This window comes from Zootoca vivipara, chromosome 2 (genome assembly GCF_963506605.1).
Source record: "Zootoca vivipara chromosome 2, rZooViv1.1, whole genome shotgun sequence".
Taxonomy (NCBI): domain Eukaryota; kingdom Metazoa; phylum Chordata; class Lepidosauria; order Squamata; family Lacertidae; genus Zootoca; species Zootoca vivipara.
The window spans coordinates 14,606,263-14,632,268 of NC_083277.1; the positions used below are offsets into that span (position 1 = coordinate 14,606,263).

A 26,006-nucleotide genomic window follows, 5' to 3' on the forward strand; every position below is an offset into this window, starting at 1 on the left:
CCCTTTACACACACAAGCACACACACACACACCCTCCAGGGGTAGAGATCCGAGCTCTATTGTCTAGGTCTGAATGGGCCATATGGGGCTGCAGAATGGCCGGGCCCTGCTGAGCTTTGTTGGGTCCATGGCATTGGCGGTGGTTGGGGGCTCCTGGCCCTTTGAAGCTATGGAGGGGGGAGGAGGAGGAGGGGGCGAGGAGGAGGAGGAGGGCGGGGGTCTTCACTCCCGATCTACTCCCCTTTGACCAATACCTGGCAGCAAGAGGGGTGGGCACGCAGGGGCTCTTTAAGCCGGAGGGGCGGGGCAGCTTTCAGGATGGCCCCAAAGGCTTTGAAATCCGCCCCACCGGTGGAGGTCGGAGAGGAGAAGCGCTGCAGCTTCTGCCTGGGCTGGGGCGTCTGGATTCACTTCTCACCACTTCGGGATTCTTTGGGCTCTGCATCTTTGACCTCTGGCTGGTCCCTTTTTTCAGCCAGCTGCACACCTTGACTTCAACTTATAGACAGAGCGGATATATTCTGCATCCTTTCCTCACATCTCAGTTTGCACCTGGATTCTTGGACTCTGACTTGGATGCACCACGTCTAACTTTCGAAAAAGAATTAGCTGCTGGCCAGCTGGTTCATCAGATCATCTCAGCTTTTTTTTCCTCCTCCAGCTTTCTCTATTTCCCCCCCTTCTTCACCCCTGGGCCTGACTGACCGGACTGTGAGTGTTACTAAAGTTGGCTTCCATTTAGGGGTCTCTCTGTGGTGGCAACATCCTTTGAGTGGCTGCAAGAGCTGAAGGGAAGAGAGAATTCTGATTTGGGGAAGAAGACCTAGGAAGGTTTTAGGGGCTGGGTTTCTTTTGACTGTCTGAACTTCTGCTAGCGTCAGTTTATCTACACCTGGGTTCCTACCTTTGTAACTTGTCTTCGGATTAAAAGCAATAACTCTACTTCCTGGACATTTTTGGGTTTAAGCACCAGCCTTTTGGAAACAATTTTTTTTAAAAAAAGCAAGTTCACCATGGCTGGGCACTTGGGCAGAGAGTTAGATCGCCCATATCCTTTCCCTGTCCAAGGGCTTCACCTTGGCAACATCCCTGCTGTTGTTCACCATGAAGCTAGTGGAGGCTTCTTGCCTGAAGCCTTCAGTGGGGCAGCCCCTGGGCAGGGATTTGGGTTCAGGCCCGACTATGGGCCTCCAGGAGGGATGCTCGAGTCCCACCCTGGCGGAGGAGAAGCTCCCCGGACTTGGTACCCCTTCTCTGCTGGAGGAGAAGCCTGGAGTCACCATCCCGGGGTGATGATGGGGGCTTATGGGGTCACTCAGCCCGGGGAAGCCGCTTTCCAAGGCCCAAAGCCTGACATCAAAGTGGAGCCTGACTTTGACCAGCCGGGGCCCTCCTATGTGCACACCTGGACAGGTGGCTGCCTTGTGCCGGCCCCCTCGGCCTGCATTGCGCCGGGAGATAGCAGTGGAGCTCCTTCACCCGGTGAAGAACCCCAGCGCTCCAGCAGCCCCGCTAGCCAGGATGACGACCTGGGCAGCCTGACTGGCAGCGAGGAGACCAGTCCCCAGAGTAACGGTAGCAGCCCAGGTGGGCAGGCAGCCTCTGGAGAAGCCAAGGAGGACGGCAGCGGAGGCAGCGGAGATGAGGTAAGGATGCTGTTGTGAGTCTGGGAACCCCAGGGGGGTGAGTTAGGGACATAAGAAACTGCCTTCTGCAGAGTCCAGCCCATTGGCCCATCTAGTTCAGTATTACCTACACAGGCTGGCAGCCGCTTTCCACAGGATTTTGGATTCCCAGCCCTACAGACGGATGGTGAGAGAGTGTAAGAATTAGTGAAAGGGAAAATATATGGAGAGTAAAATAGAAAAAAAAATCCTTCAGTAGCACCTTAAAGACCAACTAAGTTTTTATTTTGGTATGAGCTTTCGTGTGCATGCACACTTCTTCAGATACACGAAAGCTCATACCAAAATAAAAGCTTAGTTGGTCTTTAAGGTGCTACTGAAGGATTTTTTTTTTTCTATTTTGCTTCGACTCAGACCAACACGGCTACCTACCTGTAACTAGTATATGGAGAGTGTTAGAGAAACAAGTAAATGGTGCAATGGACATTTCTATTAGTTTCCACAGTGCTAGCTAGGATTGTCCTGTCTTGTCAACTTAATTGGGTGCCCCATAATTATTGCATGAAATAGGAAGTGAATATCTATGTGTGTTTTCAGCATGCCGCAGGTCTTAAAGCAAAGGGTGGTCTGTCTGCGGGAGAGGAAAACCGGGACATGGTTAAAACCAGAGAGTCTGCATTCGTATCAGTCTTAAAACGCAACGTGATTGGTGGCAACTACCAGGAATAAACTTGGAAATGAGATTTCAGTGACCCAGGGTTGTGGAGGGATCTGAACTGTTATGATTCAAGTCTAAAAAAAACCTTCAGCCTCTGGTTGACCATTTTCTACTTCAAGCTATGTTGTGGTTGGGCTATACTTAATTGCATACATGAGACACGACGGTGACATGTTCTGTATGTAACTCCCACAGGGTTGCAAGGTTAGATGATGATGTTTCTGGGCAGGTTTGAACCCCAGTACTTTCTCTTCAGAATGCAAGCTCTGTATGGGGAGGTTCTGCCTAGCTCTCATGGCTAATAGCTGCATCTGTTTATATTCCCACCTTCATCTCCAAGACGCTCCCCCTTCTCATTTAATCTTCACAACAACCCGGCGAGGTAGGTTAGGCTGAGAGGCAGTGATTTGAACTCTCCTTTTCCCCAGGTCGCGGGCCAACACACTAACAACCAAGCCAAACCGCTAGGAGAGATTAGAAGCATCTTGATAACAATGCAGCAATTAGTGTGGCATGATTTATTCTCGACAAACCCATGCTGGCTCCTGCTAGGTTTATCACTTTTTTGATTGAGTTACGGTATTAGCTTAGCAGATTGTGAGGAATGCTGCGTGATGCAATTTATCTTGATTTCAGCGAAGCAGTTGACAAAAAGGTTTTGTTAGCAAACTGTTAAGCATGATCTAGACTAGAGGACATTAACTGTTTAGTGGATTCACAAATGATTGGGAAACTGTCCTCATATAAACTTGGAAGAGCAAAATGTGTGTGGGGGGGGAGGTTTCATTTGGGGCAATGAGTCCTGGACCTGATATACTGTACTTTTATGTTCTTATCAGTGGCTACAGTACTTGGAAGAAGGGATAGAGGGAATCTTTATCACAGTTTGCAGATGGCACAAAGCTGAGGAGGATAACCAAAACCTCAGAAGACACAGGCATACAGTTTACACAATGGAAAACGGGTTGGAAAGAAAATTCTTCAGCGGCAAATGCAGAGTTCCAAACTTTTTTTGGGGGGGGGGAGACAAACAGGATTGAGCTGAGGACAGGGTGTGTACCTGGTTTGACAGTAGTAACAAAACTATCTCTGGGTGTGTATCTGAAGAAGTGTTCATGCACACGAAAGCTCATACCAAAATATAAACTTAGTTGGTCTTTAAGGTGCTACTGAAGGAATTTTTTTATTTTGCTTCGACTCAGACCAACACGGCTACCTACCTGTATCTCTGGGTGGGGCATGCTTCAGATAGCCTGAAGAGCAAAAACTTGTTCTCGGCTGCCCCAGAGGGAGACAACAAGGACCTATCTATAGGCTTTATAGAAGGGATATTTTCCTTGAGTGTTAATGGATTGTTAGTTCAGCAGTTACCTAGAGGAGTAATGAGCTCTCCCGCACTGGTGGCCTCCAAGCAGAGACAGCCCTTATATTGTGATGTTATATTCTGCTTCTCAATTTCCAGTACCTTAAAGGTAAAGGTAAAGGGACCCCTGACCATTAGGTCCAGTCGTGACCGACTCTGGGGTTGCGCGCTCATCTCGCATTATTGGCCGAGGGAGCCGGCGTATAGCTTCCAGGTCATGTGGCCAGCATGACAAAGCCGCTTCTGGCGAACCAGAGCAGCACACGGAAACGCCGTTTACCTTCCCGCTGTAGCGGTCCCTATTTATCTACTTGCATTTTGACGTGCTTTCGAACTGCTAGGTTGGCAGGAGCTGGGACCAAGCAACGGGAGCTCACCCCGTCACAGGGATTCGAACCGCCGACCTTCTGATCAGCAAGCCCTAGGCTCTGTGGTTTAAACAAGATGAGTTATGTCATGAGGCCCCCTTCAGTTTTCGGAACCTGCCCTCATTCCATGGCTTATAGGGATACTTACTGCTGGCCTCGGAGTTGCCTGGAGGAATTCCTTAGGATATTTATTTATTTCAAGGACACGGTCTGAAAACTTAGCGCCAGAGTCCACTGAAGACTTTGCATATCGAGATAGTTAATTCTATCGCATCATCTCTGCAAGCTTCTCTCCTTAATATTGGCTTGTGCAAAAGCAATCAATGTTGCTGGCGGTATTTCCGCCTGTGTTGAAAATGGAAAGTTGGTGCGACCCAGGGGCATTGATTATTGATCAAGCTCTCCAAGCTCAAGATCTTGCCTATTGAAAACCTTACAGCCCACAGCCAGATGGCACATACCTTTTATTTTTGGGGGGCAGGTGACTGCATGGCCATTCCTATATATTCTCTGTATAAATGAGAAACTGTAGGTGGGAGGAACTGTGTTTGTTTTAGTGCAAGAGGTTGTTTTTCTCCTCATCTTGTCTGCCCCATAGCTCATATTTGTGGTGTTGGGGTGGCTTTCCTAAGTCTCCAAGCTAGGGACTACCGGTAAGCAGAAGTGGATTCTGCTTAGTCCCTAGTCAAGTCACCCAGCACAACTGATTGGCAGTGGGGTTAAAACCTATAGAGAGCAATGCTGGATACTTGTCGTCCAAATGTTTTCCACTTTAAATGTCCCATCAGATGGGATCTGGGCTCTCCCAACATGTCCCCCTAACTTACTCTCTGCGTGTGTGTGCAGTGCCATTTCTGACACTTTCTGAAGTTGCTTTTGAATCGAATCAAGGTCAAAGAATCATTTAGGGTCTAGTACAAATGGTTTCTCTCTCTCTCTCTCTCTCTCTCTCTCTCTCTCTCTCTCTCTCTCTCTCCTCTGTCTCTCTTCCTCTCACATGACACCACAATCCCATATCATACATAAAATCTCATGATTCGCAGAGTTAAATTTCTGCTGTGAGCTCTGAAATTGCGTTTTCTTCATAAATCGCACCATGGCTTACAACAGGCATCCCCAAACTTCGGCCCTCCAGATGTTTTAGACTACAATTCCCATCTTCCCTGACCACTGGTCCTGTTAGCTAGGGATCATGGGAGTTGTAGGCCAAAACATCTGGAGGGCCGCAATTTGGGGATGCCTGGCTTACAATGAGCCTTTTCAGTCATTCCCCTAAGTCTTCCCCCCTTTTTATCAGTTTTGTTTAATATAACATTCAGTCCAAAGAAGAGTCCTGCAAAATTGGATCTCTAGTTTGATCATTAACTTTTGGTTGATCCCAATAAAGGCATTTGTCCTGTTTTTTGAGAGAGTGGGGTTGTCGTTTTTTAATTAATTACATGATCAGGAAACAATAGAGTCACCCTGACTGTACTCATTCAAGCCTGATTGGACAAGTCTATAAATTATAATGCAAGAACAAGTACATATGTTAAAGAACCATCTGTGATCAAAGTTCTCTGGCTGAAGGATTTTTGAAGTTGTTGTAATATAATGCATGCAAAAACAGAATGTTTAAAAACCAATCTCATCAGAGGGTCATTTCCATTTGTAAGGTGAAACAAGGCATTAGAAGCCATTAGTTAGAAGTGGCCTCCTTAAGGTAGGCTATTAAATCCATCCTCTTCCCCCTTCTTCTTTAATGCCAGCAAAAGTCATGTTAGTTCCTGGAATATACTTCCTGGGGTTTTCCAAGTAAACCAGCAGTGTGTTTTCTCCCCAGGTTATACCTTTGCTTTTGTTGGGCTTTGACCGGCCTTTCGGCCAAAAACACCATGCAGATTAGGGCCAGTTTTGTGCATGCCTCCCTTTCCAACTGTGTGGCACTGTGAACCCTTCTGAACACCGATTTTATTGCCCTTCTCAACTTGTCCCATGGTCACGGCATGCAAAGTAGAGGAAGGGATGCAAAGCCGTTCTGTGTGCCCTGTGCTGTCGGCGTTCTTCCCATCAGACTGAGCCGTATTTGTCTGTTTAGATTCCTTAAAATTCTAACTGAGCAATATAGCTGCAAACCCCTTTTTATTAGCATTATAAGGAGACTAATTCACTTTAAATCTCCCCCAACACCGGCCTTTTTTTTCTTTTCTTTTTTAACGAGCTAGCTTTCCAAACTCAATTCCTCTGGCAAGTTTGCACCTGATGACTGACTGACAAAAAACCCGTATGGCTTAACAATTCTTGCCCCATAGCAGAAAGCCTGCAGTTATTGATGAATGTTCCCTTGCCAAAACCTCTTTCAGCTTCTGCTGCAGTCACTAGAGACGTGCAAAAATCTGTACTGTACTGCTCTACACACTTCACTGACAACTAACTGCAGAGTTTTTGTGTGTGTGTGCAAATCTCATTATTAAATAAATGGAATAGTTCATTGTTTTTCTAAAGTGGACTTGGCTCTCTCTCCCCCCCCCCGATGCAACATTTCAGAAGGCTGTCTGATTTTGTATTGATAGCCAGACATGGTAGGTTGGAGTGTGAAAGAACCAGACATTTCTCTCCTACATTAGGATGCAGTGGTTAAACTGGGACACGAGAGGCTAGGGTTCAAATTCCCACTTGGATATTAAGCTCACTGAGTAATCTTTGGCCAGTTGCTGTCACTTAGCCTATCCTACCTCGCAGGGTTGTTGTAAGGATGAAACAAGGAGGGTGGGGGAGAACCATGTATACCACAACAATCTCTTTGGATGAAAGGTAAAGGTAAAAGGACCCCTGACCATTAGGTCCGGTTGCGGATGACTCTGGGGTTGCAGCGCTCATCTCGCTTTACTGGCTGAGGGAGCCGGTGTCCAGCTTCCAGGTCATGTGGCCAGCATGACAAAGCCGCTTCTGGCGAACCAGAGCAGCGCAGAGAAATGCCGTTTACCTTCCCGCCGGAGCGGTCCCTATTTATCTACCTGCACTTTGACGTGCTTTCGAACTGCTGGGTTGGCAGGAGCAGGGACCATGCAACGGGAGCTCACCCCATCGCAGGGATTCGAACTGCCAACCTTTTGATCGGCAAGCCCTAGGCTCTGTGGTTTAACCCACAGCGCCACCCATTACAGGTAGATAGCCGTGTTGGTCTGAGTCGAAACAAAATAAAAAATTTCTTCAGTAGCACCTTAAAGACCAACTAAGTTTTTATTTTGGTATGAGCTTTCGTGTGCATGCACACTTCATCAGATACCCGTGTCCCGCTTTGGAGGAAAGGTGGGATATAAATGTGAAAAAAGATAATACCAGTGGCACTGGCTCCCATTGCCCCCCAAATCAATATCATTGTTTTATCATGGTGGGTTTGACCCCCCCCCCCAACACAAGCATTCCCCACTCCCGGTCATTATATGCACAGGGCACTGTACAGGGCCGGATTTAGGCTTGATGAGGCCCTAAGCTACTGAAGGTAGTGGGGCCCTTTATATGTCCAGCTGTCTTTTGTCAACAACAAATTGTCACTGTTTTTTGTGTTGAATATAGGCTATATGGCCAATTATCGACCTAATAGGTATCTAAAGCCATTTACACATAACAAAATATGTATTTTATCAAAGCAATTGTTGAAAAGTCCATGCAGAATGTAGGCACCCTACATATAGAAATGAGCAAACCAGTGATATTTTAGGGAGCCGGCTAGCAGGTGGGGCCCATCACTTAAATCATAGGAGCCTATACAACACAAACCACTGTTGCTGTATGCTTTTATTTGTTTTTTATCCTTATATTTTGCAAATGTGCATCCAGTTGTTGTTTTCTTTAAAAAATTTGGGGCCCCCAAGAGAGTGGGGGGGCCTAATCTATAGCTTGTTTAGCTTATACATAAATCTGGCACTAGCATCTATTATAGGAAAGCACAAAGCTCTCCCAAGTTCTAGTCTAATTGCACAGAGGCCCATAATTCTGTTCTGGACAATAGGGACACAAGGATTCAAGTTTCCATAAAAGCCCTCAAGGGTTATCTACTATTCCTGTCCTCTATTCTCCCCCATCATGGTAATGGTGTAACAACCTGAGTTGCCAGAATGCAGTACTTGGACGCTGTCTTTTGATTTCCAGTTTCGGCCGAAAGACAAACCAATCACGGGATTTTATTACTGATATTCCAAGCACATTCCAGGGGGAAATAATGTCAAAAAGAAAGGGGCCACCTGCCCAACTAGAAGAGGCTTGGTTAGAATCTCTTTTCAAATGCGAAGGGCTGTATGAGATAGCTACCTTGCCCAGGAAGCAGGTGAGGGGATCAAATTGTAGGCAAACAGGCTTTTGCCTATCAAGGATAAAAGATGTCTTGACTAGTTCTTTTTAATGCAACTGCAGCCCTTGCCACTTTGGGAAATCCCCCTCCCCATCTTTCCCCTGAGGCACTGCAGTAGTGTCCGGAATCTATCCACTTCTGCATTTTGGAGAGCACGCCCCGCCCCTCCTTGCAGTTCCCTCCTTGCTGTTCGTGTATGGAGGTAGATAAGGAACTGGAAAGGATGAAGATGGAATCAAATCATATTCTTAAGGGCTGCTTTGGCTAAAGGCAATGATGCAGCTAGGTGACTTTTAATCCTTGACAATGATCTTGAGAGAGACTTTATTTAGATGACCGTATGCCAGGCATCCCCAAACTGCGGCCCTTCAGTTGTTTTGGCCTACAACTCCCATGATCCCTAGCTAACAGGACCAGTGGTTGGGGAAGATGGGAATTGTAGTCCAAAACATCTGGAGGGCCAAAGTTGGGGGTGCCTGCCGTATGCATTAACTGCCAACCTAGCAGTTCTAAAGCACGTCAAAGTGCAAGTAGATAAATAAGTATTCCTCCGGCGGGAAGGTAAACGGCATTTCCATGCGCTGCTCTGGCTTCTCCAGAATCAGCTTAGTCATGCTGGCCACATGACTTGGAAAAACTGTCTGCGGACAAACGCTGGCTCCCTCGGCCTGTAAAGCGAGATGAGCGCCGCAACCCCAGAGTCGTTTGCGACTGGTCTTAACTGTCAGTGGTCCCTTTACCTTTAGGCATTAATTACTTCAGTTGGGGGGGGGCACACAATTTCTCTTCCTCTCCATTCTGTGCTTTGCACCTGCTTCTACGTTCCAGAAACATTAAGAGCAAAAACCAAGCAGAAAAAGTTTTTCAGTCCTGATTATTATTATTTTTAAGGGCTCTAGGCACTTTCCATTTTGCATTTGAAATTCTCTTCATTCAATGGTGCTTTGAATTTAAAGCCAGCTTTCTCCTACCCTAATGCTTGGGGAATAAACATCGTTCTATCCCGTAGAAAATGCCGTTTTTAAAGTAAAAATAATAAAAATGACATCTGTAATCATGTGCATGCCTCCCGACTATAGGAAAGGATGTTATTGCTGTGTGAGGCTACAGCAGGCATCCCCAAACTTCGGCCCTCCAGATGTTTTGAACTACAATTCCCATCATCCCTAACCACTGGTCCTGTTAGCTAGGGATCATGGGAGTTGTAGGCCAAAACATCTGGAGGGCCGAAGTTTGGGATGCCTGGGCTACAGGCTTCCTGGGAGCCCAGATGTGTGTGGGAACTGGCAGCGGTTGCCTAATAGTGAGAAAATGCACTCTGTATGTGCTCAGAGGTGTTTTACTGGCGTTACTGGGTAGGCCTATACCTAAATTCTCCTAACTTGGGAGAGGTCATGGTCAGCCGTGCAGGATATTTGGGTTTAAATCCTGAAACAAGTATGGAAAAAAGGGGAAATTGGCCTTGAGTGTGGACCTTCCTGGTAGTGGCACCCCGCTTGTGGAACCCCCCCCCAAAAGAGGCCTGCCTGGCACCTTCTTTGAATTGTAACCCACTGTTCACATGTTAAGTCATGCTGTGAAACTGGGCTTATCTCCCTGCTGACCGTTTTTATTGCATTTCCATGAATGGATTATATATCCACATAGAGAACAAGGTTGTTTGGCAGCTGTATCAATGGCATCAATAGCCATTTCTCGCCGAACTTTTTCACACTCCTGAAATTCAGAGACGCTTTGAACGCCAACCGGCTTTCAAAAAGAGGAATAGTCTTCAGGCCAGAAATAGCGGTGGCAACCTTATGTTGGGGGCAGTTCAAATAACTGTATTGGAGGCACAGTTGACTTGTTATGCTAAAATCCTCTCCTGTGATCTCCAGGAGATCTGAGGGCCTTTGCAGCTTTGGGGCTGTTGTTTGGCCAGCCTGCTCCAGAGATGATTTCATACCTGCACCGAATAAATATAGAGAAAAATGCGAAAGGGGCAATTCAGGTTTCTAGAAGTGTTGCGTAACAGGCATTCTTTATTGGGTGCAAAAGATCTTATCTGCAAGATGAGCCAAACCCTACCCAGAGGTATCTGCACTTGGGTCCAGTCAATATCTGTTCGCTTGCCCAAAGATCAATTGGAGTGGGATGGGCGGGGAACACAAAAGACCCTTTTTATCTACTGTTGCTCTTTCTGAAGGGAGGAAGGCAACAGCACCTTTTCTAGCAGAAGGCAAAGCTGTCAGAAGGCAAAAGCGTTCACTGAAAATGCTGCCAGAGTGGGGAGCGGTAATGGGGGGAGGGAGGACCCCCAGCTCATCTTTCAGGCTGTTTACCCTGCTGTGCTGATCAAGCTAGAGCTTTTAAGCTGGTTTTTCACTCTTTCCCCCCTACCCTAGGTTTTTTTTGGGGGGGGGTTGGAGCGGGGAGAGCGGCAGATGGCTCTACTGCTACCTCTCAGGTTCCAAAAACCTGTCTTGTATTTAAAAAACGAGAAAGTTGGGTGGGAAGGAAATGGTGTTCCGTGCCTCCAACCACAATTGCTATTACTAGAGGGACGCAGGTGGCGCTGTGGGTTAAACCACAGAGCCTAGGGCTTGCTGATCAGAAGGTCGGCGGTTTGAATCCCTGCGACGGGGTGAGCTCCCGTTGCTCGGTCCCAGCTCCTGCCAGCCTAGCAGTTCGAAAGCATGTTAAAGTGCAAGTAGATAAATAGGTACAGCAGGAAGGTAAATGGCATTTCCGTGTGCTGCTCTGGTTTGCCAGAAGCGGCTTTGTCATGCTGGCCACATGACCTGGAAGCTATACACCGGCTCCCTCGGCCAATAATGCGAGATGAGTGCCGCAACCCCAGAGTTGGTCACGACTGGACCTAATGGTCAGGGGTCCCTTTACCTTTTACTTGTTCTTAATACACATTCATTCCATAGTTACAATACTGTACATCTTTGTCCACTGCCATAATATCACAGAGCGATCGCGCCAATCCTCATCACTGTCCTGTTGGCTCGACAAATACCCTCAAAAGGAACAGGAACGATCTGATTTACTGTCCTTGCGCTGGACTTTTGCTGTATCTCCCCAGTCTTTCTTGATCCATCTTTGTGTTAAAAACAAACAAACTGGCTTTGGCCACATTCGCCCCACACATTTAAAGCTCTACGACAGCGCTTTAATAAAGACTAATGGCTTCCCCCAAAGGATCCTGGGAGCTGTTGTTTGTTATGGGTGCTGAGAGTTGTGTCAGAAGACCCCCACCCCCATTCCCCCTCACAGAACTACATTTCCCAGCTTTCCCTGGAAAGAGGGATTGATTGTTAAACCACTCTGGGAATTGTAGCTTTGTGAGGGGAATTGGGGGGGGGGTGTATGTCGTCTAACAACTCTCAGCATCCTTAACAACATCCTTACAGCTGCCATAATTCTTGGAGGGAAGCCATAGCTGTTTAAGTGGTATCATAGCACTTCTGAGTGTAGTGGTCTTAGACCAGGCATAGGCAAACTCGGCCCGTCAGCTGTTTTGAAGCTACAATTCCCATCACCCCTGACCACTGGTCCTGTTAGCTAGGGATGATGGGAGCTGTAGTCCCAAAACATCTGGAGGGCCGAGTTTGCCTATGCCTGTCTTAGACACTCCAGGTCTTTTGACAATGGAAGAACTCCCAGCCCTTAATTGTGTGGTTGATTGGCACCAAGGAAGAGGGTTCCTTCAACCAATCTGGGGTAGCCAATATGGGACCCTCCAGATGGACTACAGCTCCCATCATCCCTGGTCATGATCTGGCTGGGTTGATAGGAGCTGAGTCCACAACACATGGGAGTATACCAGGGGTGGCAGGATGGGGGGAGTTCACTGTTGAATAGCGGAAGGCTGAAACAGCACCCAGAGCAACCAATTTGCTAAAACGTGAGTCAAAGAATGGTGCGTAGCCTGCTACATGTCTTTGAGGTCTTGCTAATCTCCTTTGCTTCTTGTAATCTCTCTGTGGGCTGTTGAGGGGTGAAAGAGAGCAGAGCAGGAACATTGTGAATTGTGCAGAAAAAGTGAAGTGATGCTCTTTCTACTTTGTGCAGGGCTTTGTGAACCTCAGTCCTTATTTTGGGGTACTTCAAGTTCAGGCTAAAAAGAGGTACCGGTACCAGCAATGAGAATTCGGGCAGTGCTTGCTTTGAGACACACACACACAGAGAGAGAGAGAGACAGAGAGAGAGAGAGCTCTCCAATTAAAAAATTAGATGTTCTGCCTGCCCTAGAATCCTTTCTCTTTAATGCTAAAGTGTGTGGGTACAAACCCAAGTAGCTGATGATGAATAAAAGGCTCTTGGCACATATTTAGGCACTATTCTCAATTATTTCTGCACAGATTCCAGTGTGTCTTCTGCTTGCGGTGAACCCAGCTCAGTACAGTGGTACCTCGGTTTACAAACACAATTGGTTCCGGAGGTCTGTACTTAATCTGAAGCGTACTTAACCTGAAGCGCGAACTTTCCCATGGAAAGTGGATTAATCCGTTCCAGACAGGTCCGTGGAGTACTCAAACTGAAAATACTTAAACCGAGGCGTACTTAAACCGAGGTATGACTGTAGCTGCGTGTTTTTTCAGCAGTTGTTGGGTAATGGTGGTCCCTGAACCATGAGGTCATAAGACCTCTGGGTATAGGGCAGTATAGAAATAATAATAATAAATATAAATATAAATATAATTAACAATTCTGTCAAGCAACTAGGGGGCATATTCAGAGTCTCTTCAGATTCATCGTTTTCAGTCAAATTTCTTTTAAAGTGAAAACTACAGCAACTAGAATAAGCATTTTCTACTTAAAACTGAGTTAACTGCTGGTGGCATACTGTACTGAAAGTTTAGGAGAAATCCTAGACGTGCTCCTTGCTTTTCTGTAGCACTTCCTAAACCTCCGGGGGGGGGGGGGTAAACTCAAACCATGTATGGAGGTCCTGGGCTGCCCTGACAACAAGACCCCCCTATTGCTGATGTGGTCCAAAGGAAAGGAAATCAATATATTTGGCACCAGCTTGGCTTCAGGAGGTGCCAGGCATGCCCAGGCATGATAGGGCAAAGGGTAGGCAATAAATAAATGAAAAACAACATGGCAGTGCATTGCTTTTTCTTTTCCTATTTTCCTATTTTCTAGAGGGGCTTTTCTCCCCCCCCCCTTTTATGCTTTATTGGTTGAAAACTTTATAGCAGAAATATGCAATAGATGTTATAGGCAAAATAAGAAATACAAAACAAGCAATTATTCATTCTTTAACTAATACAGTGGTACCTCCGGTTACGAACGGAATCTGTTCTGGAGGCCTGGCTGTATCCTGAAAATATTGTAACTGGAGGACCGCTTCTGCGCATGTGTGTGGCGCTGCAGAACGCTTCTGCGCATCCGCAAAGCGGCAAACCCACTTCCAGGTTTGCCGCGGCCGTAACCCAAAGATTCCATAACCTAGAGGTTACGCAACACGAGGTACCATTGTACTTGCTTGGTACGTCCATTTGTGATTAAATTGGACAAGACCTCCGATCTTCCCCTTGCGTTCTCGAATTAAGTTCCTTAAAATACGCACTTAAAGCTTTACTTTCTCTGTGCTATTCGACTTACTATAAATTTAATTTTATAAAATCATCCTACATACACACCGAAGCTCAATCAAGTCTTGCCAATGGACAGTGTTCTTTTACATATACTCTGTATATATCCCACTCTCTGATAAATTTTTCATCTGTAGTGTCTCTTAACCTTGCTGATAATCTCATCAGCTCAGCGTACTCTCTTATTTCTTATATCTAATTTAGATGGAATATCCTCTCCCTTCCAGCCTTTTGCTATTAGAATTCTGGCAGCAACTGTTACAAACATTGGCAGTGCACTGCAGTTGATAACAACAAGCAGAAAATCTCCACCAAGACCCTCAGCAGTTTTCAAGTGGTCTATGAGGAAGAAAGTTTGGGAGACCCTATCTTACCAGATGTTGGGTTCCCCTGAATTTTCCAGTTCTTAGTTAAGCTTGAAGCATCTCAGGTGGTTCTGTGGCTCCTAGGGCTGCTTCAAGGCATTGGTTGCCTGAGGTCTTACAGCAAATTTTCACCTTGATGTGTGGGGTAAAGGTAAAGGTAAAGGGCCCCCTGACCATCAGGTCCAGTCGTGTCCGACTCTGGGGTTGCAGCGCTTATCTTGCTCTATAGGCCGAGGGAGCCAGCGTTTGTCCGCAGACAGCTTCCGGGTCATGTGGCCAGCATGACAAAGCCACTTCTGGCGAACCAGAGCAGCGCACGGAAACGCCGTTTACCTTCCCGCCGGAGTGGTACCTATTTATCTACTTGCCCTTTGACATGCTTTCGAACTGCTAGGTGGGCAGGAGCTGGGACCGAGCAACGGGAGCTCACCCCATTGCAGGGATTCGAACTGCCGACCTTCTGATCAGCAAGCCCTAGACTCTGTGGTTTAACCCACAGCGCCACCTGGGTTAAACCTGGATCCCATAAACCTGGGTTAAAACCAGGGAGAAGCAGCCTAATATCCAAAGCTGGCCAAGTGATTTGAGCACCCAACTGGGAAAATCTCTCATGCTATCTGATAGTTTTACATTTTCTTATTCTCCATCTTGGAATGGAACCTAGAAGTTTAACTTACTACAGTCTAATTTTTGCACTTCATCTCACACACACACACCCCAAGCTTGCCCCTATTTTGTCCCTATTTTGTTCCATTTTTAGTTGATCAAAGTAACAGAATTACTCAAAAAAGGCACTTTAGAAAACATTTTTTTTTAAAAAAAGAATGGGTTCCTCATTCTCTCCGACTTTTTTTTTTTTTTTTTTTGCTTGGAAGGGATTCTGCTAAAGTTGCGATCAGCTCTGATGGGCCATCAGACAGGGACACATTCAGACAACCATTTGATTCTGGCCCAAGGCTAAGGTGATCAGCCCCTTTAGTTCAAAAACAAAACAACAATGTGTTTGGATTCCCCTGGTATTTGTGAAGGATATGAGCTTGTTTGCTTGTCCTTATCAGAGTCAATGCATCAAACTGTGGAGAAGCTATTTGCTTGACTAGACTGGGAGAAAGATCTAATTGGTGTCTGAACAAAGAGAAAATATGCTAAAAACTAGTACTGCAAGTTTTAAGTAATTAGTCATCCTCTGTGGCAGCAGTATACAAAAAAAATTCTTCCCTGGGGGAACTTTCCCCCACATTGTCACAGCTCCAGCTTATTGCAGACCAGTCCTCAGACACACATTTAGTTCAGTTACTTAATCTGCTGTCCCTGTGGAAAAACTGGTCTGACTGCCAAGAAACGCCGCCATGTGGATTCTGGTATCATCATTGAGAAGTGTCTTAGAAATAAGGTTTATTCATTCAGGTAACCTTGCCCCAAGGCTTTTCAGGCTAGCAGGGCCTGGTAGCTGGTCAGTGTCATTCCCTCTGCACATGTGTGATATGTTTGTATCCAGATGCTCTAAAAACAACAAGGCAGCAATATTCCGCCATTAAGAGCTAAATTAGCTTTGGGGCTGAGAGCCTGGGCTGTTTTGGTAACCAACTTCTGATATGCAATGTACACTTCTAATTCACAGAAAGTCTCTCTCTCTCTCTCTCTCTCTCTCTCTCTCTCTCTCTCTCTCTCTCTCTCTCTGTCACACAGTTGCAATCAAAATTATTCAACCCCCATTGCAAATCAGGTTTGCAATTTGCCGACTTTCAGCTGTTTGCAAGGGGCGAATCAAACAAAAGCAATCAAAATAGCTACCACTACACAATAGCTACTACTACAGTGGTACCTCTGGTTAAGAACTTAATTCGTTCTGGAGGTCCGTTCTTAACCTGAAACTGTTCTTAACCTGAGGTACCACTTTAGCTAATGGGGGCTCCCGCTGCGCGATTTCTGTTCTCATCCTGAAGCAAAATTCTTAACACGAGGTACTATTTCTGGGTTGGCAGAGTCTGTAACCTGAAGCGTCTGTAACCCGAGGTACCACTGTAGTGGTTTCCCCCAAATTATGACTTATGATGCTGGCTTCTCCACTATATATGCAACTATATATGGTCTGTCTGTTGAACAGAGTTGGTGAGAAACTTCTCATGACCTGATGGCGTAGCCCAGTGCTACTGGTGATGCTCGGTGGGCCTCATGAGAATTGTAGGTCAATAGCACGACCACAGGTTCTCCAGCCCTGGCTTAACAGGTCAGAATCTAAGTCTTACTGGTTTCCAGGGGGAATATTGGTGGTTAACTGGTGACCAATGGTTTAGGCTTTGAGGCCCGGGGACCTGAGTGGGAAAGACAGCTACAACCTCTGGCTGTGGAGGTGAGGTGGTGGTGGTGATTTGATGTGTTTTCCCATAAACAAGCCATCCTTGTTCTTGTTCTGTTTACCCAAGCCCATCTTTTCTCCCTTCTTTTCTCCCTAGGTTCCTATTATTACCTCAGAGGAACTGGAAGAGTTTGCCAAGTTGCTCAAGCACAAAAGAATCTCACTGGGCTTTACTCAGGCAGATGTGGGACTGGCCTTGGGTCTGCTGTATGGTGAGTATTTTTCAGTTGTTAATAATAATAATAATAAAATTTATTATTTGTACCCCGACCATCTGGCTGGGTTTCCCCAGCCACTCTGGGCGGCTTCCAACAAAAATACATTAATAATAATAATAATAATATTACAATCTACCCGAGTTTAATACTCTCAAACCTGATAAAGTTCGGGAATGGATCTTTGAAAAAGACGCCTTTTTAGACACCACGAAGATAAAAAATTCTGGGTTTTCCTACTGGTTCCCCCGAGTAAAGGCAGTCAAAATCTGTGCCAACTACCTGGTGGATATCACTGATCCCACCCTTCGGAGAGCTTTCACCATGGCCCAGTTTCAGACATTGCCAACTGCATACCTGACCGGTAGATTTACAAAAATCCCAGCAGAACACCGTTTATGCCCTTGCTCCATGAAAATTAAAGAGGATCTTATACATTACCTCCTCCATTGCCCCATTTACTCAGGCTTTAGAGACGCAATGCTGCAAACTATACCCAACTCTATAATGAATCCTGAAGATAGAGTAAAATTTTTGTTAGTTGATGCTAACCCACGAATTACCCATGTGGTAGCGGTCTTTGTGATGAAGGCCATGAAAGCCAGGGAAAGATTTATGGATGATAAAGCAAAGACCCCTTCATCGTCTGTTTAACTCGTTGCTTGTTTTCCTTCTCTTTCTGTTTTGTGGGATGAAGGTTTTGTTGGGATAGTATGTAATGAATTTTAACATTTTTAATTATTGTTTTTAATTATTGTTGTGTTGATATTTGTGTACAGGCATGGTCCTCACAATAAACGGTTTTGTTGTTGTAATAATAGTACCACAAAGGAGACCTTTAAGGTGTTCAGTGTGGGAATCCAGAAACAACTTGAACCCAATGAACTTATTCCCCTCCTCCAGAAATGGGGGTAGGCAGGTGGAAATGCTTATTGGGCTGGACCAGGCAAACTCAGCTCTTCAGATGTTTTGGGACTACAATTCCCATCATCCCTGACCACTGGTCCTGTTAGCTAGGGATGATGGGCGTTGTAGTCCCAAAACTTCTGGAGGGCTGAGTTTGCCTATGCCTGGGCTGGGTCAATACATATTACTGGCTGAGGCAGAGCAGCAAATTGCATATTTCCTCTGCTTGAAGCCAAGGTGCACATATACTAGTGGCGGGTGGGCTGTTAAAGGAGGGGTTGTGCCTCTGGTGGGCGAAACACCGTGCTCCTTCTGAGATAGTTTTTCCGCCATTTGTCTCTTCCCCACCCCTTGCACTCACCTCTCACCTGCGGCTCTCAGACGCTGTCAGCATGCAACAGCTCAGGCATAGGCAAACTCAGCCCTCCTGATGTTTTGGGACTACAATTCCCATGATACCTGGCTAACAGGACCAGTGGTGAGGGATTGATAGGAGTTATAGTCCCAAAACATCTGGAGGGCTGAGCTTGCCTATGCCTGCAAGAGATGGTTGGATGGCTCCTTCCAGCAACTCCTGCAGCCAAGCTGGTGCCAAACATATTGTTCTGCTCACCTTTGGACCACATCAGTGAGACCAAGAGGGGTGTTTTGTCATCTGGGCAGCCCAGGACCACTAGACACACTTCCCAGGCTTCCCCCTACCCCTGGGTGAAAAAAATAAGGCCTGGGGCTAGTGGTGAAAACTCATAAGAGCAATCATGGTTCCCTCCTTTGGAGGCAACTGAATGGCTGCCTCCAAACTTGGGCTGCCTCCGATCTGAGTCTAGGCTGTGCTTTTCATTCTCATGCAGAGTTATAGTTACTGTTGCGTTGCCCACCTACCTCTGCTTCTAGCGCACTCACTGCATTCCCGTCCCCAAATCTGGTTTCCGCCTGTCTTCTTTTCTCCCTCCTGCAGGGAAGATGTTCAGCCAGACCACGATCTGCCGCTTCGAAGCCTTGCAGCTGAGCTTCAAGAACATGTGCAAACTGAAGCCCCTCCTCCAGCGCTGGCTGGAAGAGGCCGATTCCAACGAGAACTTGCAGGAGGTGAGCTTCCTGGAAAGGGAGTTGAGTGGCATGTCCCTGGGGCCAGGGAGAAGTCTTTTGTCCGGGATGCTAAATTATTATCAATAAACCATTGCTTGCCACACTACCTGGGGCTGCGCAGAGTTGCTTTGGCAACATGGATGGACCTCTGCCCCAAAGAGTTTAGGCTTGTATCCAGCTAAATCGGGGGTCGGCAAGGTTTACCTTGCCTGGGCCTGTTCACTCCAGTGGAGATAAATAATAATAATAACAACAACAATAATAATAATATAATTTATTATTTATACCCCACCCATCTGGCTGGGTTTCCCCAGCCACTCTGGGCGGCTTCCAACAGAAAAATAAAACACAGTAATCTATTAAACATTAAAAGCCTCCCTGAACAGGGCTGCCTTCAGATGTCTTCTAAAAGTCTGGTAGTTGTTTTCCTCTTTGACATCTGTTGGGAGGGCGTTCCACAGGGCGGGCGCCCCCACCAAGAAGGCCCTCTGCCTAGTTCCCTGCAACTTGGCTTCTCACAATGAGGGAACCGCCAGAAGGCCCTCGGTGCTGGACCTCAGTGTCCGGGCAGAATGATGGGGGTGGAGACGCTCCTTCAGGTATACTGGACCGAGGCCATTTAGGGATTTAAAGGTCAGCACCAACACTTTGAATTCTGCTCGGAAACGTACTGGGAGCCAATGTAGATCTTTCAAGACCGGTGTTATGTGGTCTTGGCGGCTGCTCCCAGTCACCAGTCTAGCTGCTGCATTCTGGATTAGTTGTAGTTTCCAAGTCACCTTCAAAGGTACCCCCACATAGAGTGCATTGCAGTAGTCCCTCCGTGGGCCAGATTGCGTGCTTGCGCAAGGGCAGGCCCCTGTGATTTCCTGCATTTGCGTCTGCGCAGTCGTGATTTTTTTAAAGAGAAATTCCCTTATGCTGAATAGGCTTCCTCGCGAGAAAAGGGAAAGCTTGACAGCTATGTCTAAGGGGTGCAGCAGTGGCAGGAGGAAGGAAAAGGAGTGATACTTGCTATGCACTCACAGAAGTTCTTTTCCACATGCAATGATTTGGTCCAGTGCAACTCATTCATTCTAAAATATTATCTTGCCCCAAAGAGATTACAATCCAAAACAGTGATAAGAATGCATTAAATTTTTAAGCCACTCTTCAGTAATAGAAGTGCGAGAAGTGAGGTTACAGGGAACAGGGCAGAGGGCCTTCTCGGTAGTGATGCCCGCCCTGTGGAACGCCCTCCCACCAGATGTCAAGGAAATAAACAACTATCCGACTTTTAGAAGACATCTGGAGGCAGCCCTGTTTAGGGAAGTTTTTAAATATTTGATGTTTTATTGTTCTTTTAATTCTGTTGGGAGCCGTCCAGAGAAGCTGGGGAAACTCAGCCAGATAGGCAGGGGTAATAATAAATTATTATTATGGGAATATCAAGGCGGTATGCAGCATAAAAAACAAATGCCGCAGAACCAATTGCAGATGCTGCTACAGCAACAAAAATACGGGACCAGTAACTTCTAAGGGGAGGGAAAGATGAGTTTATCTAGGGGGCAGGGTGGACAAATGCAGTCTTAAGGCTTCATCATCACGTTTGGTAGTGAAGCTGAAGAGAAAATGTATTCGTTGTATACATATGATTGCATTTCATCTGACCCATCTACTGCAATTATTAAGTTTGCTGATGACACAACCATAATGGGTTTAATTACAGGCGGAGACGAATCTGCGTACAGGGGGGAGGTTCAAAAGGTATCCACATGCTGCTCAGAGAACAATGTGCATCTAAACATTAGCAAGACAAAGGAGAAGTAGGAAGAGGGGAGCTAGCCCCATTGTATAGGGGGGGGCTGTGTGGAGAGAGTCTCTTTAAATACCTTGGAGTCCATCTTAGTGAAGACCTAACTTGGAAGGTCAACACAGCCCAGGTGGTTAGGAAGGCCCAACAGAGACTTCATTTCCTTAGGGTCTTGCAAAAGAACAAGGTTGGACAGAAACTGATGGTTTCCTTCTATCGGTCCACGATAGAAAGTGTGTCTCTCATACAGTGGTACCTCTACTTACAAATTTAATGCGTTCTGAACACACATTCACAAGTCGAAAAAAATTGTAAGTCTATCTAAACCGCATCCAAGATGGCAGACGGAGCTCCGTTCGTAAGTAGAAACATTCGTAAGTAAGAGTTATTCGTAAGCAGGGGTACCACTGTATTGCATTAAGGTGTGGGGTGCTGGTTTGACAGCCATGGACAGAGAGTCCCTACGGAGGGTGGCGAAGACAGCACACGATATCGTGGGCTGTCCCCTGAGTCCGGTAGATGTTATCGCGGGAGACCCTTGCGAGGAACATTCTCAGGGATGACTCGCACCCTGGCCAGCACCTTTTTAATCTCCTGCCCTCGGGCAAGAGATATAGAACCATGATAAGCCACACCAACAGGTTAAAGAACAGTTTCTACCCATGGGCCATGAGGCTGCTGAATGGCAAGGGTCGTATGACAGCACACAGAGTATAACAAGGACTGAGAGATTGGGGGGAGGGGGGGCTCGTTTAATCTCACTGCAAACAAGTGGTACAGCGACAAAGTATTTCTAAAATGGACGAAGGAAAAGTGGATTTGAAGGAGGTGGAGGGGATACCATTTGCACTTCTTGAGGGGGGCAGTTTAATGTTCAAGGCTAAGGAGACTGGGCGTAGTTGTTTACGGGACCTGGATACTTTGAGGGGGTGAAGGTCATGGGCAGAGATCAGGGCCAGATTTAGGTTTGATGAGGCCCTAAGCTACTGAAGGTAAAAGGTAAAGGGACCCCTGACCATTAGGTCCAGTCGTGACCGACTCTGGGGTTGCGTGCTCATCTCGCATTATTGGCCGAGAGAGCCGGCGTATAGCTTCCAGGTCATGTGGCCAGCATGACAAAGCCGCTTCTGGCGAACCAGAGCAGCGCACGGAAATGCCATTTACCTTCCCGCCGTAGCGGTTCCTATTTATCTACTTGCATTTTGATGTGCTTTCGAACTGCTAGGTGGGCAGGAGCTGGGACCGAACAACGGCAGCTCACCCCGTCACAGGGATTCAAACCGCCAACCTTCTGATCAGCAAGCCCTAGGCTCAGTGGTTTAACCACAGGGCCACCTGGGCGCTGGACTGAAGGTAGTGGGGCCCTTTATATGTGCAGCTGTCCTTTGTCAACAACAAATTGTTGCTGTTTTTTTGTGTTGAATATATGCTCTATGGTCATTTATGGACCTCATAGGTATCTAAAGCCATTTGCACATAACAAAATATGTATTTTATACAAATAATTGCTGAAGTGAAATACAGTTAAGAAGAAGTATATTAATAGTGAGATTGGGGGGGGGGCGCCTAAGCTGTAGCTTGTTTAGCTTATACGTAAATCCGGCACAGGCAGAGATACAAGAAGCAAGGATAGGCTTTGGAAAGGAAGGCAGAGAGTCCATGCTAAAGAAGGGAAGCCAGTAACAGACTAGAAAAAGACTATCTGCTTATTATTATTTATTTCATGAAATTTATACGCCGCTTGATTTGAGTGTGTGTGTGTGTGTGTGTGTGTGTGTGTGTGTGTATGTGTGTGTGTGTAATTTTATTATTACAAAATATTAAAAAGTCAAAACAAGAAGAACCCAGTGTTGTGGGCAGAGTGATAGGAGAGCTAAATTATGTTGGCCGAGGAGTTAGAGACCGAGCTGCGACTGTGGCAGGCCAGGGAGGAGGAGGATGAACAGACTATTAACCAGAGCTTTAGCTTATTAGAACAGAGGAAGGATGTGTGTGTGTGTGGAGTTCACAATACTGTGGGAGAAGAAAGGCTACAATTTGGCAAATGTGAGTTTTGTTCGTGGTGTATAAGGGGAGAGGAAATGAATCCAAGGCTGGTCTTGATGCCAAGAGGAGAAAGCTCAGAGGCGATGGCTTGGGAGAATATCGTTCGAACTAGGAAATCTTAACTTCAGATTGTGTATCGTATACCCAGTGCTGGTCCTTCTTAGCAGAAACGCCACCATCCATTCCCCAAGAGAGAAGTGCCATGGGCAATATTTGCAGAAGTACAATCCTTTTAAAGAAAGCAAAGAACACCCTAAGCCTGAGGAGGACGGCAACAACAACTAAAACAGCCCAGTGGGAGCTGAGAACATAAGTTGAGCCATGCGGTGTATATGAGAGGAAAAGAGGGGAAGCATTTCAGAATTTAAAGAGCGAGGAAAGCTTGGTGGGGGCATCTGGGGAAATGGTGGTATATGAAGGGCTTAGAACAGATTGAAGCACGGTGGCCAATTCTGATATTGGAGAGGGGGAGAATAGACCAGAGTAGAATATCAAAGGTAAAAGAGGCTCTGGGGGGGGGTAAAGGGGACCCCTGACCATTAAGTCCAGTCGCAGACGACTCTGGGGTTGCGACGCTCATCTCGCTTTACTGGCCGAGGGAGCTGCCGTACAGCTTCCGGGTCATGACTAAGCCACTTCCGGCGAACCAGACCAACGCCGTTTACCTTCCCGCTTGGAGCGGTACCTATTTCTCTACTTGCACTTTGACGTACTTTCGAACTGCTAGGTGGGCAGGAGCAGGGGCCGAACAACGGGAGCTCACCCCGTCACAGGGATTCAAACCGCTGACCTTCTGATCAGCAAGCCCTAGGCTCTGTGGTTTAACCCACAGCGCCACCCCACGTCCCAAAAGAGGCTCTAGGATTTGCCAAAATGGCTATCGATCAGGGTGGCGTAGCAATGTTGGTTGGTTGGCCAGCCCAGAGGGTGAATATACTTCAGAGTCATTTGACTGTGGCTTACATCGGGAGGGAGTTATCGAGGCTCCCAGCGCCTCCTTGTGGCTCTGTCAGTGAGCGCACACAGGAGGAGAATGGAAGAGTCCACCCAGTCGCTGGTGGGAAAGGTGGGTTGTTGTGGGTCTGGGTTGTGGGTTTGGCAGCGTCACCAAACATGGCTATCCCTTGTGCAGCAGCTGTGCTCCATGGAGTCTGCCATGATCCAGGCCCGGAAACGTAAACGCACCAGCATTGAGAACAGCGTGCGGGGGACCCTCGAGTCTTACTTCCTGCGCTGCCCCAAGCCCAACGTGGACGAGATCGAGCAGATTGCTGATAACCTCAGCCTGGAGAAGGATGTGAGTGACAGCCATCTTTCTTCACCTTCCCAAGCACCTGCTAATAATAATAATAATAATAATAATAATAATAATAATAATAATAATAAAACAGCCACTCCTCAGGCTTACAGTGTCTACAAAGACATAGCTCAAAAGAAAAAAGGACGAGACAAAAAAAACGAGCATAATTCACACCCAAATCGCTGCAGCATTTGGGGTTGTACTGCAAATGGTTTCTGCAAATCTTGGGGCTCTACCACCTGGGGCGAATCTGAACATGCAGAAGTAATTATTGTTTATTGTTTGTTAAAATAATGCCTTTTTTAAAAAAAAAAATATCGCTTCTGCCGTTTATTATTCAACAAGCAAAACGTGTAACACAAGTCCCAGCACTCCCGACTTTAGAATTGGGGACTGAGGCCAAGGAGTGTGGCTTCCCAAGGCCGCCCAGTGTGGGAGGGTATTCCAAGAGACTTGTGTTCCTGTTCTGCAATGGAGAGGTCTTGCAGAACCCTCTGGGGAGACGAGAAATGGCGGCAGGAAGGCAGTGTGGGTCATGACGGAGGAAGTTGCCTTGGCAGTACTTAACCTATATATGTCTTCTTTTCCCCCCTCCCCTTTGCCCACACCCTTCTAGGTTGTCCGCGTCTGGTTCTGCAATCGTCGCCAGAAGGGCAGGCGCAACTTAGGGGCTGGGTCGCGGGATGAATACGATGGGCCGGCCGTACCACCTCCCTACCCTCATGGCGCGCGCCAGGCTCCACCCCCTGGGCTCGGCCCCGCCCACCACCAGCTGGGCCCACCCCACCAGGGCTACAATGGCGCTGCCTTCGCTGCCCTGTACCTGCCCCCGTTCCACGAAGGGGACGCCTTCGTTCCTTCCCCCTCTGGCTCTGCCGTCATGGGCCACCCAATGCATTCGAGCTGAAGAGCACCCCGTTTTTAAATAAGCTTCGCCCTCCTAAGCCTTAGTCGGGAAGGTAGTCCCTCCGGCTTCTTCCCTGCTTTCTAACTAAGGAGCCTTTAAGAAAGGGGCTGTCTAATTTGTGTCTTTTTATTTTTATTTTTATAATTTTAAATCAGCGATGCAGGGCTTGCTTGCGGTATTGCAATTTTGAGGGGAAACGGCCGGGGCACCAATTTTTTTATTGTAACCATGGTTTTAAATTGCCGCTCATCACATTCCCAAGGCGAGAAAATAGTGCCCCCTAGAAGCATCAATGGGGACTTCTTTTTTTAAAAAAAGTTCTAGTTTTAATCTCCATTGTATCTCTACAATTGTAAGCTGGACATAAGCTCTATTCTCTCTCCGCCCCGCCCCCCCCAGACTGAAAGAATCGACAGCAGGCTTTGCCAACCTGCTGCCGTCCAGATGTTTGGACTACCATCAGTCCCAGTCGGCACAGTTGCTGTCTTGGTCTGATGGGACTCGTAGTCCAAAACATCTGGACAGCACCAGGTTGGGGAAGGCTGATCTACAGACTTTAGCAGCCTGAGAAGAATCGTGCTTTTAAGTTCAGCATTTTTAAGTAGCATTCTCCTGTTGAGATCGGTGAGGCTTAGAAGCGCTTTAACAATGGCCTGGCATACAAACAGCAGTTGAGATGCAAAACTTGACACTTTGATTCTGCAGTTGACAACTGGGTGGTTCAGTTTTCCTCCATGCAACGAAAATTCCTGGGGAGAAGGATAATACTTCCTTCTTCGGAAGAACTATACAGAAGTGTACAGTCCAGAGAGCTTTTAGAATGTGGTGTCCTCTTCTGTGTTAACTAGGGCCAGTGGTTAGGTTGTGGCAACCTTTCCAGAATATCTAGGCTAGCAGGTCCCCAGGAAGCTTCAGAATGAGCGGGGGGGGGGGGGGAATCCTTTTAATCTGGAATGTCTCCTGAAATGGGAGTCTCTTTTAGGCCTCCTGTCACACTGTCAAACCTTAAAGTAGATTTCGTTCTAGACGCTG

The 26,006-nt window shown here is 46.9% G+C and overlaps 1 protein-coding gene and 1 pseudogene across 1 annotated transcript; one reads left to right on the top strand and one right to left on the bottom strand.

Annotated features, from left to right (window-relative positions):
• Positions 1–1,013: 1,013 nt before the first annotated feature.
• POU5F1 (POU class 5 homeobox 1) lies at positions 1,014–24,974 on the top strand. The gene is made up of 5 exons (XM_035098605.2): positions 1,014–1,646; positions 16,817–16,931; positions 18,799–18,929; positions 23,900–24,064; positions 24,684–24,974. The coding sequence occupies exons 1-5, from the start codon at positions 1,014–1,016 to the stop codon at positions 24,972–24,974; spliced, it is 1,335 nt and encodes a 444-aa protein (XP_034954496.1).
• Positions 5,753–6,050, bottom strand: LOC118076081 (cytochrome c-like; annotated as a pseudogene).
• Positions 24,975–26,006: the final 1,032 nt, after the last annotated feature.